This window comes from Anarrhichthys ocellatus, unplaced genomic scaffold, assembly GCF_004355925.1.
Source record: "Anarrhichthys ocellatus isolate YVR2014 unplaced genomic scaffold, GSC_Weel_1.0 scaffold11, whole genome shotgun sequence".
Lineage (NCBI taxonomy): Eukaryota > Metazoa > Chordata > Actinopteri > Perciformes > Anarhichadidae > Anarrhichthys > Anarrhichthys ocellatus.
In genome coordinates, this window is record NW_022280041.1 from 5,522,788 (window position 1) to 5,537,756 (window position 14,969).

The window sequence follows — 14,969 nt, forward strand, 5'->3', positions numbered from 1 at the left end:
TGTAAAGATTAATAGAGACATAATTTTAAAAAAAAAATATGAGTCCAGACTAGAGTTGATTTCATTGGGTCATCAGGTTAATACTTTATTTTGTTTGATTGCAGCAAAGAGAAAGAAAGGGAGACGGAAACAAGGGGAGAGAGAGAGAGAGCGAGAGGAAGAATGTTGGGGAAAAAGGAGACTACAGAGCTGTGGCTACAAGCCTTTGTATCAAATCTAGAGACAAAGTCATCAGGCAACATTAAAACATCTTTTAAAAATAACATTAACATATTTTGTGGGCTCTATATGGCACAGTATTACCCTAGACATGTACACGATACCAAATCAGTTTAGCCACGTCCCTACGTCTATGAACAGCTTCATAGCAAACAAAGCCATGATATCTATCTCCAAATCAGACTGCCATTTCTCAAGAAAACGTTCATTTGCCGTTCAAATTTCTTATGCCATAACAAGGCACCTTAACAGTTGAAATCTGGCAGGTCCACATCTTAATATAGATAATTATTTAAATATCAAAGCAGAGGCACATTCATTTAAACTAAAACATACAGTAAATAGTTGTATATTACCACCAGATTCCAGTCCAGTCACTACAATACGTTGATTTGCATGCTTTTGGTCTGTATGATAACCATGATGGCAAACTATGGCATAAGAAATGGTCCAAAAACAAAAATATGTCCATCTACAGGAATGGCTTGAGATAGTGTATTGGAGACAGCAAGGCTTTTTTTACACTGAAACTAACCCACAGAAAAGTGTCAAAGAACAAAAAAATAACAGGTGGCCCATATACTGCCATGGGGATATGCTGCTCAGACAGATTCATTTTGGTTTTCATATTCGCGCAGTCACTCACATTCGTACACAAAACACGTACGTCCACACGCAAAAGGCTTGAAACCACACCCATGGGGGTGCTTGTGCGCCCCTTCAGTTGGTCACAATGCGTTTCTACACACGCCTAAACCAAAAGGCGCCCCGTTACCATCACACACACACACACACACACAGAAACATATGTACTTCATTCAGAGGAGGTGCAGTGTATGCTTGAGGGAAGAGGGAGTATTAAACAGCTCCTAAATAGTGACTGTGAGATGTAAATGTGGAAGCTAGTTTTGTGGAATTGTTCCAAACTGTGGTCTATAATGAATAACAAAAAAAAATTAAAAATAGAGGAGATATGGAAGATGAAGAAAGCCAGAAAATATCAAACAGAAACAAAAGCTGTGCGCACAATGCCAGATTTGCTGAGGATATAAACGGTTAGGAAGCAAGTGTTGCTCATGCTTTGTGGATACAGAACCCAAGATTACGGACATGTTCCTAGGACTACTGTATATATGCATACCAGACGTTATACGGTTCTTTAACAGGTTATTTGTGTCAAAACAGAAACAAAAAATGAACTGAAACCAACTCTACAATTAATGCAGTTGTACTTCATTAACCTCATGACTAAATTTACATTCATATTTTTAAGTTTACTCCCCCCTTTTTCACCGAAGCCATGTCCATCTGGTAAGAGGGCTAAACAACATAAACAACAACATAGTTTAACAAAACAAACACATAGAGATAACATTACACTTAACAGAAAACTCCTAGGAGTGCTCCTAGGAGTTTCGGTCACCACTTTGGCTGCTAAGCTCAGCCTTTTCCTACCTCTTGGTAAATGACACAGGGCAGGAGGGGGAATTATTTGGGCTATTTCAAATGCCCCCCTCAGTTGGGGAGAAGGACTTTTTTTTTTTGTCCCCAAAGTCATTTCTGTGGGTCCTTCTGACTCAAGAGTCCAACAGTTTTGTGCCCATATATTTCTTTTCCTACACAGAAATAACTCGATACCCTGAATCCATTTTTCTATTTCCTTCCTTGCTGTCACTTTATTCTTCCTGGCTTAGGAAATGGAGCCTTTTCCTCTTCCAATCAAAGAGGAAAAAGCTACCGCAAGACGAAGGCTAACAGGTTTTTATTCTTTTCCTTTTCAATGTGAAGGAAATGAGATGAAAAACGGAAGTGCAATGGTCTACCAGCCTTTAAATCATACCCAGTGGCCAGCTACATATCCCAAGCAGCTACGAGTGTCCCCTTTAAGTGACCACTACCTTTCTACTTTGTGCACATACGGTATAAAACTATGGTGAATGCTATACAGATCCTACAGTGCCATATGGCCACAAAGTCGCCAGGTTAGTTGAGACATCAGAAGCTCAGATGATCTGTCATTGTCATAGACTCGCATCCAGCCATAGCATCGACTTCTTCAATGATTTGGATATGAGGAATCACTTCTAAATGCACTTCTACATATTGACCGACAGTAGCTATTCCAACTAGAGTAGGAATGCTGTGCAAGTCTCACACGGAATGAACTGGCCATCACTTGCAAACACTCACACACACACTCACTCACACACATACATACATACGTACGCAGAAATACCTGCTTAAGCCCACCTCTGCATGCACAAATCACCTACATACATGTGCATGTACATGCTCATATATAACTTCCATGGACAGTTTATTGACAGGATACACCTGCAATCTCATTCGCTCATACAAATATGACGCAAGGGTCGAGTTGCTTAATGCTCCACCTTCAACTGTGTTTCGAGTGCGGACTCTTCCGTTTCATCCCTTCCTCCTTGCCCTCACAAGCCGTCCCTGAAGAGCGTTTATCCTCGCTATGCGGCGACTATAAAGGGAAGCGGACTGAACTAATTTTTCACACAACACACACCCTGTTAGCAGTTCTTATTCTTATAGATAATATAATGAGTCAGAGAGGAAGATTAATCAAGCTCTAGAACTACGACACACTACAGCGAGACAGGAGAGACAAGGAGAAAAGGGGAGCGAGAGTAAAGCGAGGGGAGTAATGATCAACACTATAATATCGGCCCCTCTCCCGTTTCTTTGCTCCTTCTCCTCCCTTCAACTTACTCCTGATATAATGCCTAGCTCTGATCTCTACTGAAAAAAAAGAGAGGCAGGGGTACTGTGCGAGTGTACTCAGTGACCCAGTGAGCACGCACCCCTCCTGCTCCCATCCTAAACAGGCCAGGCCCTCCCCATTGAAATATATTCCTTATAGTGCTTCTGTGTCCTACGGTTTGCTGCTGCTGCTGTCTCGTTGTTTCTTGCTGCTGCCGCTGCTGCCGCCGTAGAAGCTGGGATTTGCCACTAAGGGGTGAGGAGCTGTGCCCATGTACGGCCCAGCTGTGTAGTTGAAGATAGCAGGGAGGAAAGGTAGAGGCTCCACCTTGTCCCCCCCAGGTGTCATCATATTCAGAGCTACGGGAAGAGCCGCCAGGTTATAAGGGTAGGCCAGCAGCTGGGGCCCATATAGCAGCTGGTAAGGGTCCGGATAAAACGGTAGCTTAGCCAGGTCCCCGCCATTGGGGATCATCATTTTCCCCAGTGGGCCAAAGGGAAGAGCTCCAGCAGGATAGGAGGACATGAGCAGGTGTTCCTCCTGCTTCTTGCCAGATTGGTAGCTGTCCGGCACAATAAGGGGTAGGGGATAGTTCTGGGCATGGTAGCCCACTGGGGTGGCGTTCCGCTGATGCGAATCTCTGGAAGAAACAGTATCGTGGTGCTCTGGCTCAGGTGGTTGGGGGGCCCGGGGCAGAAGCAGAGCGTGGGCGGAGGGGCGGTCCCCGGCACCAGCTGCTCCAGTGGGCAGAGGGAGTCTATCGAGCCCTTGTGAACTGGAGTGAACCTGCCGGTTGCCTTGAGCCAGGAGGCCAATAGTTGAGGGGGACCGGCAGGGAGATTTGGGAGTGTGCCTGTGTGAGGAGGATCCATTCATAGTGGTTTGAGTGGGGATATGCTGGGGGGACGGCACAGGGCTCAAGGGCTCCTCTTTAGGGACCAACAGACAAATCTGGTCCTGTGGGGTGTGCGCAACTCTACTCATTTGATGGGCCATCTCTTTTTCTCTCTCTTTCACCATTTCTTTGTCCCGCTCCCTCTCTATCCGTCTCTGGAGCTCCCTCTCTTTCTCTCTGTGCCGCTCTATCTCCCTCTCTCGAGCTAGAATAGAGGACATGGTCAGGTCTTGTGCTTCATCGGGAGACGGACTCCTGGGCAAGGGTTGAACTCTGAGATCCTGGATCCGGGGTGGTTCCTCATAACCCACATGTACAAACAAACCACTCCCGCTCTGCCGCTCTCTGTCCATAATGACCCCATCCCGTTTCATGAATCCCCCCTCGGAGCTGAGAGCTGTTGTCATGGAAACAGGAGGAGCAGCAGTGGTTATTCTGGTCTGTGACGTCATGGGCACATTTGGAGAGGTGTTGGCGGATGCCACGATGTGCACAGGGCTGGGTATTCTGTGTATATGGCTGTCCAGGTTCTTTTTGCTGGGGGTGCGGTAGTCCAGACATTCAGGTCCGTTCATGACGAGCACACTATGGAGAGTAGAGGGTGTGGCAGGCGTGAATTTGTGTTTAGTGGGTGTAAGTGTAACCGGACTTTCTAATGGAGGGTCTGCAATTTGTGGGCTGGACTCTCTCTCTAGAGCGGGATGTGAGAGCTCCGTCAGTTCAGGTTTGCCACTGGGTTCTGACACCTGATGTTCAGCCGTCAGTTCACCGAGATGGTCATCACGCTGCTGTGATGCCAAACAGTCAACACTGCTGGGGGGGTCTGGTGTTGAATAGCTGATAACTGAAACAGCGCTGGGAGCCTGGCCTTTTTCAGTCTCTAGGTCTCTGCTAACAGTGTTAACAACCATCTTCGCTGTTTTCGGCTCTGAGTCTTCCTTTTCTCTCTCTGGGGAACTGCTTAACTCGTGGCGTCGGATATGGCGAGTTAGTGCTGAAGATGTCTTGCACACCTTATGACACTGCGGACAGGTGTGTCGTGATAATGCTCTTCTGCTTAGGCGACTTGGACTAGAATTACATCCTACGAAGGCTACTTGCCCACCTTTTTCTTCATCATACTTTGCAATCTCTGGCACAGATTTAACCCCAACCCCTTCAACCTGTTCATCGAGTGCCACTTTTTGGGGTACAGAAGGTGCCTCAGTAGGCTTGGGATGCTGGGCTCTCTGGTGGTCTTCCAACTTCTCCCTCGAGGGGAAAGTGGCTCGGCAGAAGAGGCATACGAACTCCAGCAGATGGCTCAGCTCGTGTTTGTCTCGCTTCCTGGAGCTTGAGAACCAGCAGCCACATGTACCACACTCTGCCGCATTCCCATTAGTCCAAGGCCGCCTCTTTATTCCAGTAGGGGCCACTGAGGTAGACAGAGGAGACTTTGGAGAGTGCAGAGTGGGAACCTCATCACAGGCCTCCTTAACTTGTTCTTCTGGGTCTTTGTTTTTCTCCTTTAAAGGCGCAGAGGGATAATCTTTCTTTTCCCCCTCTCCCTCGTCTCCGTTAGCTTTTGACAGTTTTTCGGCCTCCCCAATCTTCCCATCCTCTTCCTCATCTTGTGATTTCTCTGTCTCTTTATCCACATGGTTATTGAGCCTCTCTGTCCTCTTCAACCGGATGGAGCGCTTGAATTTCAGTTTCCTCTGCCAGCTCTTGACCCTCTGTAGATGTGCTTGGGCCTTCTTCTTAGGCTTGTAGGAGTAGTAAGGCCGCCATAAATTATCCTCAGTGTCATTGTCACTCTCCTGGTCACGCACCTCCCGACGGAAATAGTACTCCCTCACTTCATCAGGGGACTTGGAGCTCTTTTTCCTGACCTCCTCCTCACAATCTCCTCCTTCTTTATCACCGTCTTCTTCCAGGCTGACTCTGCGGTGGAGGCGGTGTTTATGGTGATGGTGATGGGAGTGGCGTGTCTCCTTTGCTTCCCGCACAGATGATGTTTCACTCCGTTTGGTTTTAGGTGGAGAGAGGCTCTTGTCTCTCCTAAGATCTGTCTCAGAGATGCTGCGCTTCACCATGGCTTCCTCACCAATACGTACAGTAATCTGGCACAGGGGGCCTGCCTCTTTGACCTGTGACCCTACAGATGCTGACAGCTGCTTTAAGTTAGAGATGTCACTCTTGCTGTGGGATTTTCGTGATTTGTGAAATAATCTGCCTGTCTCTTCACCCTGTCTACCTCTTGAGCCCTCCTCTGTGATATTTGAACAGTCTCTTGACCTCTTTCTATGGTTATCTGCACTATCTCTTTGCTTTTTCATTGGCCTGGGAATGCCCTTGTGTAAAGTCTGGCTGATGCTGGTATCGGGGGATGGACTGCTCATTGGGCTTTTTTCACTTCCAGAAGTGACCTGATTGCTATGCACAATGACAGAGGATGACACTGCTGTTCCATGAACTATGACGGAGGGTTTCGTATGGCCATAAGTTATTACAGAAGGCATGCTTGTGTCTGTGCCTCTACTAGTCTTAGGAGTTTTGGTTTTGCTGCTACTAGACATTTTGAAGCTGCCACTGCCTTTCCCCTGCTCTAACTCTGGGGCCTCACTCTCATGTTTTCTAACTTGGGGCATGTCCGCTTGGGGGAGGGGTATTAGTGTGGAGAGGTCCCCATGCTCGGCAGAAATAGGGAAGCCATCAGGGAAGTCATCTGGGTCAGGCTTTACACTCTGAGGGTGGGCCCCACTGATGAGGCTTTGTAGGTCCTCAGGGCCCAGAGTACAGCCCAGTCCAGGCAGGGAGAGGGACGGTGTCTCAGTTGATGGGAGTAGCAGGCCATTATGCAAACTGTCACTGTAAGTCTTGTAGGGTCTCTTCTGGGAGCGCATGGGGAGGAGGCGGTAGAGTTTCAGGGCATTCGCTTTCTGCTTATAACCCCCATTAGCTGTCTTTTCACTGGAGATGAGGCTGGGATTAATCCCATGAATAGTCTTCTGGTGTGTTTTGAGATTGTAGTAGGTGGCGAAGGCATCCCAGCAGAAGATACACTGGTAGCGGCGCTCTCCTGTGTGCCACACCTCGTGCTTTGTGCGGTACTCAGCCAGGGCAAAGACTTTGTCGCAGAAATGGCATGGATATTTGCGGCGCCATGAGTGCACATTAGAGTGACGCTTCAGGCTGGATAGGGTCATGTAGGAACGTTCACACACAGAGCAAAAGTAAATGATATTGCCATCTACCACCTTCACAAAATGGTGCTCATCACCCGCTAGCAACTCTGCGGCTGCTGCATCATCACCTTGGATGCGTGCCAGGAGGCTCCGTGCTTTCTTCCCCGGCCGCGCCTTACTCATGTCTGATTGTCCCACAATCACTCCCCCCTCCACTCTCACCTCACCCTCCTCCAGTGGCTCCTCCTTTGGCTGCATAGTGAGAGAAGGAGGGCCCAGGCTGTTGGAGGGTAGGCCTGGCACCCTGCAGGAGGCCTCGTGGGACTGCAGTCTCTTGCTGTGGATGAAGACTTTGCCACAATAGCAGCAATTGAGGGCGCGGCTGCCACGATGCAGCCGCATGTGGACTGTCAGGGAGGAGGCCGAGCTGAAAAGCCGATGGCACACCCCGCAAATCAGCTCGGGCTTCAGGCTGTTGGTAGGCGGATAGGAGGACGAGTCAGGGGGTGCGGTAAGACCCTCGGATGGAGGAGGAGGTGGTGGTAAGGGGGGAGGGAGGTGGAGGGTGGGTGGGTGAAGACTTGGTCCATGAGGGCTTCCCACTTTCCCAGCTGGTCTTCCTGTCATTTTCTCTCTCCTCTCTGCATCCCCACCTCTCTGATAGGCTGATGTGCCCAGACTGAAGAGGATCTGGGCGGTTTGAGAGGGTGAGGCTGTACCGTTGGCAACCCTGTGCCTCTCATCCCATCCGTCGCCACCATAACAGCCACCTGAAGACCCACTGGAGGATCTTGGGGGCGACCTGTGGAACTGAGTCTCTGGATTGAGTTTGGAGCACTTCAGAGGAGGCGGGGATTTTATATCTTTCCTACTAAGTGCATGAACAGTCATGGGAGATGAGGAGGAGGAAGGGGAAGAGGACGGAGAGCTGTCGTGCCTTGGGGGCTTAAATGGTCTGTGCTTAACGTCCATAGTAGCGTCCAGTTTCCACAGCGACCCCTCGTCTGAGCTCTTGGAGGACGGCCGCCGTCGGTGAGGGGAAGGGGAGGATGACGAAGAGCTACGACAGTGGTTTGGAGAAGTCAGCGAGGCTGGGAGGGGGGCGGCACTAAGTGGGAAGCTTAAGGTGATTTTTGCATTTTTGGGTCCATCAGCCATGTCCTCCAGCCTGTCCTCCATCATGGCCTCTCCGCGGCCTCCGTGCCTTTTACCCTTCATCTCCAACTGCTCAACTTCCCCTCCCTCCTCCTCCTCCTCCTCCTCCTCAGGCTGAGAGGCCACTCCAAGACAGTGGACTGGTTTGTTGAGCCCTTCGATCTTTCTTGAGCAGCGGAAATTGAAAGGCAGGTGTACAGGTGAGGAGGCCCGAACTGGTTGAAGGGTGTCTACAGCCACTAACGACCGTGGCGGGGAAGACAAAGGTGACAACAGCTGACTCTGTTGGCACGTAGAGTTCTTAGTTGCACTCTGTCTGGTATTGCAGAGGGGAGTTAGCCCAGCAGCCAGGTGTTGCTCACTCAGACGTGACTGAATAAAGCCTGCGTGGAGGGGGTCCCACACCTTCTCACCGGACACCATGACCAGCACCCGAAATCTGAAAGAGAAATCAGAAAATATACGTTAGCCTTCTAAACATCCTAAGGTACATGTACAACACAAAATCGACATAAAGCAAAGAATTAACATTTACGTACACCCAAAGCTTTCGCAGTAACAGTCATGGCGCTTGTGGAACACTTTTGAGAAACGGAAAAGAAAACTGAATGCTCCAGCAATGCTGAACTCTACGAGCTCCGCCAGGAATGGTGAGTGAAAGGAGGGAGAGGGTAGGGGGAAGGAATGAATCTGCGGCAGTGCTGGTTTAGATTTCAGCGTGCCACAACCAAGCCTTTAGAAAGGCATTCCAGAGATCCATCTCTCTCGGCTGTGACACAACATTCCCTACGCCTAATTGGAAGGCGTTCAGATTTAATCAAGATTCCCTCAGAGTGTTAGATCCATGGCCTGAAGTGCACACGTAAAAATAGTCCCATTCTCTTGCTGTTTGAGCAAGAGCCTTGTCAGCCATTCCTGGCAGTGGCTAGTATTTGCCGGGCATGACTCTAACCATTTATTTGTGAAGGCAAAGGCGGGAGGGAAGGAAAGAGGGGAAGAGGAGAAGGGAGGGAGATTGCATGCATGTGCACAGCGAAGGGGTGTATTTCAGTCCTCTGCATCCGGTACAATCTCAGCTAAGCTGTAGTGTAGAAGATGAGCGACAGGCTATTCTCATTTCCATTTTAATTCGGCTGCCATGGTGGTGGATGCAGTCCTGCTACAAATTCCCCATACACGAGATAGCTGCAGATTCTTGCGCGATAGGCAATTTACCGTTATTACTTATTTAAAATGGGTCGATTTATTTAGGTCTGCATGTTGGGGAGAAGAACGGCGACAGTATAAGGCCATAATGATGCTACGAGAAGAAAAATCCTCAGTCATGCTTTTCTGCCTGCGTTTTCGAGCAGCAAAGCAGCCAGAAAGGCAGGCCGCTGTAAAATTCCACAGGCAGCCCTGAACAGGCAGAAACTAGGTCAGCACTGTTATTGCAGAGGGAAGAGGAGGGAGAGAGCAAGAGAGAGAGGGTGAGGATGAGGGAGAGTGAAAGGGTGATAGAAAGAGGGAGAGAGAGAAAGAAACCGGGAGAGCAAGAGACAGGGAGAAGGAGAGGGGGGTTGGAAACAGGAACAGTCAGACACTGTCAGACAGACAGGAGCCCAGGCAAACACTCACACACGCACACACAAAAGCAACCAGTACATAGACAAACATATAAGCACGCACACACACACACACACAAACAAACATGCATGTGTACACAGCACTGCACTTACACTCATCCATGCCCACAAGCAAGACAGACAGGGATAAACAAAAGCAGTTCAACACTTGTAAATGACATTCAAAATCAAAAGGTGAATCTGAGTGCACCATGACACAACACGGAGACCGAGGATCCAGGTGGAATTAAGTGTAGTCAACAAAAGGAAAACACGTGCGTCTATTAATGACGTACTTAGTGCAAGCAGTGGCACATGCTTTTTGTTGTAAGAGGACAACAAACCGGGTCAGGCCTATTCAAGATTTGTGTCGAACAAAAAGGACGCAGCACAATCCTTTCTCGCCAGGCTTGCCATATTTTGTAGCTCTGTATTGAAACAGGCCTCACATTTGCTGAGCGATAGATGTTGTGCAGGAAATCCCTTATGGCAAGCGCCAGTCTGCTACAAGTGGGCGGACACACAGAGAGACGGCGCTAAGGCTAAACATTTCACCGTCTCAGGAAAATGCGTATGACGCCCCCTCGCTCTTTTTCTTTATCTCCCTGTGACGCACACAGCCGCTGCACAAGCACAGTCTGCACGACACGCCATCTGACTGTGACAGGGAGCTTTCAACACGCTTTAAATGTTCTGGATTTACTCCTATTCACTGGATTTTTTTTGCACATGCAGAAAGACGCTTTTACCTCTTTATTATTTGTGCAGATGAGCGGATACGCACACGCATAAATCCTTCCGTACAACTCACAAACAAGCACACAAACAAATGTGACCATGGATGTGGAGAGGAACCTAAAGCGAAATCAAAATAAACAGCAACCCTGTTCCCACACCTCTCTGTAACAGGATGTTCTGCACAAACAGAAACGTTGGTCAGCCTATGAAGTGTATATCTATTTACGCTTGTGGCACTCGCACAGCACGAACGGGTTCTCAGCTGGTGCCGGAAAAATGACTAACTAGTCCGGCGTAAACATAAAACACATGCCGAACGCATTGGCTTTTGTGTAACAACGAAAGGCTCTTCACTGACAGGCAGAGGGAACAGAGGCCCACTGACTCAATTTGTATTCAATATCAAATGACAAATATGAAGAAAACACTTCATTCTCTTAAGTTTAAATCATTCGAAATAGCACAAACTTGCAGATTAGTTTGCACAGTTTAACAGTGCTGTTTGGCTCAATAATCCTAACATTGTTTGCTTGAATTTTGGGACCAATTCAAAACAACAGAAGTTCTACTATTAACTGACATACTTTTCCATTAGCATCTGAAAAACATGCATCACTTTATGACCTTGGAAACCATTAGTTAGTAATCCACCGAATTTAAACGGTCAATCAGTCACGAGGAAAATCACCGCTAAGGTGGCTTTGCATAACATAAGGCCGGACGGCAGAGGAGTTTGGCTGGTCGGCCGGCTGAAGGCCTTGAACCAGCCGTTGAGCAATCTGTTTATTCCACACTGAAACTGGTACTTGTGCTGACAGAGAAATAACTGTTAAGATTCGATTCTCGTGCTTTTTTGTTTTTGGTGCCATCTTTCATCTCAAAGGAAATTCCAACCACAAGTATTTTGATATTATGCAGCTCAAACTAAAACTTAATTTGGCTCTCAAGTACACTGTGTTAAGCTATTTGGTCCAAGCCTTCATATAATTGAGGATTAAATGTCTGATCACAGCAAATTATATTTTTAATACTGTTCTAGTGCCACATAATTTACTTTCATATTTCAACATTAATGTAAGCAGCTAACACTTGTACCAAACCCTCATTAAAAAGTATTTGATAGAGTACAGCTCAAATGATCAAGTTATGTTGCTTTCCCTGTACTATCACTATTAAAAGGACAATTTAAAATGAAATCCTGGTCTTTTTTTCATAGTTTGTGCTCACCAAGAGATCCGGGAACACAATAACGTCGCTAAGGCAAAATCTGATGGTTGAAGGAAAATGCCGGTCAGATTACAGTTTGTAAATGAGCCAACAGTTTAGAGATGATCTCTATTTTGAGATGAAACTGACAGTGAGCACCCCTGAAATGTTGGTAATCTCTCATTGCACAGAAACGTGCGTGTTCACAAAGCTACAGTAAGCTAACACTTGTGCCTGCAGGTCAAAGCAGAAGCAGGAAGTCATTTTGTAATATGCCTATTTCTTCTTCGCACTTCTTTTTTTGTCACCGCATTCACAGATCCAAACAGTTAGTTTACTGAGTGCAACTTTATTATTTCTAATAGGAATGATGGCCAAAGTTATAAACAAAACTAACTATAAACTAACAACCAAGATATAATAAACCAGAATCCTCCTTTTCCTATATCTTAAAGGTGCATAATACTAGTGGGAGAATTGCTATTGCCTCTAAATGACTCTAAACATGGCAACGCTAGCAGCCAACGGCGCCAACAGAGCTAACTGTGCTAACAGGGCTAACCGGGAACCGGAGGGCGGGTGCTACACTTCCGCGACAATGCCTTCGTTCGGGACAGCATTGTCAGCTGTAACCGCAGCACATGCTGCTCACATGCACTGACTTGAACTAATAACATGTGCGGCATGTGCTAACAAAGCAAAAAGAAGCTTGGATAACAACACACACACACACACACACACACACACACACAGAGAGGGAGAGCCACTTCTTTCTCTACTCGGGTAGACATTACTCAACTATATCAAACAGCTGTCTATTGCTAATTCTCCGAATGTCGTATAGTGCTCCTTTAGGCAATAATGTGCCGTCATTGCGTGTGTGTGTGTGTGTGTGTGTGTGTGTAAGGGGTCAAGGGGAGTGACTGCGAGTCAGAATGTAGGGGGCCTCGGTGTTCCAGCCGGTGAGCCAGCGGCGAGGAGCATGTGGAAAGAGGAAGGTGTCAGTTGGGCTTTTTTCCCCAGTGAGGGGCAGCCAGAGGGGCCCAACTATCAGAGCAGCAGTTGGCCTGTGAAGAGGAGGGGGTGTGTGTGTGTGTGTGTGTGTGTGTGTGGGTGGGTAGGGGGGCATCGTTAGCAAGAACAGCTACTGAACTCTCCACAACCCCCCTGTCCAAGAGAGCGTGGTGGAGCCAGCCAGATGGGATAGAGGGAGGGTGGAGGTGAGGGAAGTTGGTATGGGGTTTGGGGAGTGGTTGAGCGGAGGTAGTCGTGGTGGGAGGGGGGGGAGGTAGGGGTAACTTCAAACACGTCTCGTCTATGTTCACATTTCATGGTTTCCTTGTCTTTCAGATCCCCCTCAGCATGACTGAGTGCTTGCCCCCCCCCCTTGTAAACTGTTGTATGGTGGTGTTTTCGCATGCCGCGCCACGCACCAGCGAACCTGCCCATGTCTAAAACACCATACTCTCCACGCTGCGTTAGCTCTCAGCCCAGCACATAATTCACAGAATTCTGCTCGCTGCAAAAGAATCACGCGAGGCATTCGGCAAACAGTAAGGCCCCAAAACAAAAAAAAAAAAAAAAAAAGTACCCCTGGAGAGCAGTAACACTATACTGGTGACCTTTTGGAGGTAATTTCCCCAAAACCTTTTTTTCAATTTCATACACAGTCCCTGTTGAAAGACACTTTAGGGTTCTCCGTCTCAAACAACCAAGAAACATTTGAGTATGAGCAAAGCTGAGCCGGAGCGGCACGTTCAACAGTCACCACAAACTGAAAGTATAACGACGGCAGGCTAGAGGAGATGAAGCGCTGCACCAGTTTCTCGAATGCGTCCACATCCTATACGTTTGTGGCATTTCAAAAAAACTGCAAAATCAAACAAAGCCAACCAACGCGGCCTCGCAATCAGCAAGACTTGAATGTTAGCACTTTTATGCCCGGGACAGAAAAAGGCCCACATGCAGACATGATTTATCTAACGCGTGACCCAAACACACTGTCACCACTATGACAACATCATCCTTGTGACACACTTCCTATTGTCTGACCTATGACCCCTACACCCTGTGACAGAGTGGACCATATATTCCATACATTGAGCACAGGGGCTTGGCTTCGGCCTCCATGGAAACCAGGAATGTGGAGTAGTTGGCAGCAGATGCTGTGTTGTTTTGGGGAAGAAAAAAAAAAAAAAAAAGTACGGCTTCGGGCAGCAACAACAGGATTGGTGACATCAATATGGCCTCTGCTGCTCTTCCAGAGACGACCTCCCGCTAAACAACAGGCTGGTAAAATGGATGACAAAGTGGGCGGCCCGTGACCGGAACAAGAAACAGAACCGGTCGGCGGAACTACAGATGTTTACTGTCGCATACATGCAAGTTTTTCCCCCAAAAACACTTCCTCTGATGTTGGTAGGAACTTGATGAGCAGGATTGGGAGGACTGGCCCACCATGTTTAGACCCCAACAACAAAGCTCATATCTGTTCTGACTGACTGGCTGGTCCCCCCCTCCCTCCCCGTCTGCGGGTGAATCACAGAGACGCAAGAGGCTTCGATAAATTAAAAGTTTCATCACAATCTCAAAACGAGTCATCGCTCTTGAAAAAGAACTGCGTGGTGCGCCAGCAACAGAGGGGAGAATGAGGGAGACGAGGCCTGTTACTGACGCGCACACACACGCACACACACACATACATACACACGCACACAGACCCAGCACAGGCGCACACAGGCACACACACATAAATACGCGTCTACAAACACACACTGCATAAATACACACACACCCACCCACCAACACTCACGCCCCAACACACACACAGTAAAATAAAAACCTTTTCCTCCTCTTCAAGCGCGGAGCAAACACCGCCGCAGCAGCAGCAGCAGCAGCAGCAGCAGCAGAGTGAAGCAGAAAAACAAGCAGGAAAACAACAGAAATCAGCCTCTCTTCCTCTTATTCTCTCTGGCTGTCTCTCAGGAAGGCAAGCATACAAGAGAACGTACCTCGGAAAACCTCCTGCTGCATCTCTGCTGCGATGTGTTCTCTCCCCTCACACTCCCTCCCTCGCTCCCTCTCTCTCTCTCTCTCTCTCTCTCTCCCTCTCTCTCTCCCCCTTGGTCTGTGTATGCGCACGTCTGAGTGTGTGTGAGAGAGAGCGAGTGAGAGCAGGGAGAGGCGGTGCGCACGCACACACACGCGCACACACACACACACACACACACACACACACACACACACACACACAC

The 14,969-nt window shown here is 48.2% G+C and overlaps 1 protein-coding gene across 1 annotated transcript in view; it reads right to left on the bottom strand.

Annotated features, from left to right (window-relative positions):
• Positions 1-59: 59 nt before the first annotated feature.
• Positions 60-14,969, bottom strand: part of zbtb4 (zinc finger and BTB domain containing 4) — an 18,582-nt gene continuing 3,672 nt past the window's right edge. Inside the window, exon 2 of the mRNA XM_031851599.1 lies at positions 60-8,606. Coding sequence (XP_031707459.1) covers positions 3,122-8,590 — 5,469 coding nt within the window. The 5' untranslated portion in view covers positions 8,591-8,606 and the 3' untranslated portion in view covers positions 60-3,121. The remainder of the gene's footprint in view (positions 8,607-14,969) is intronic.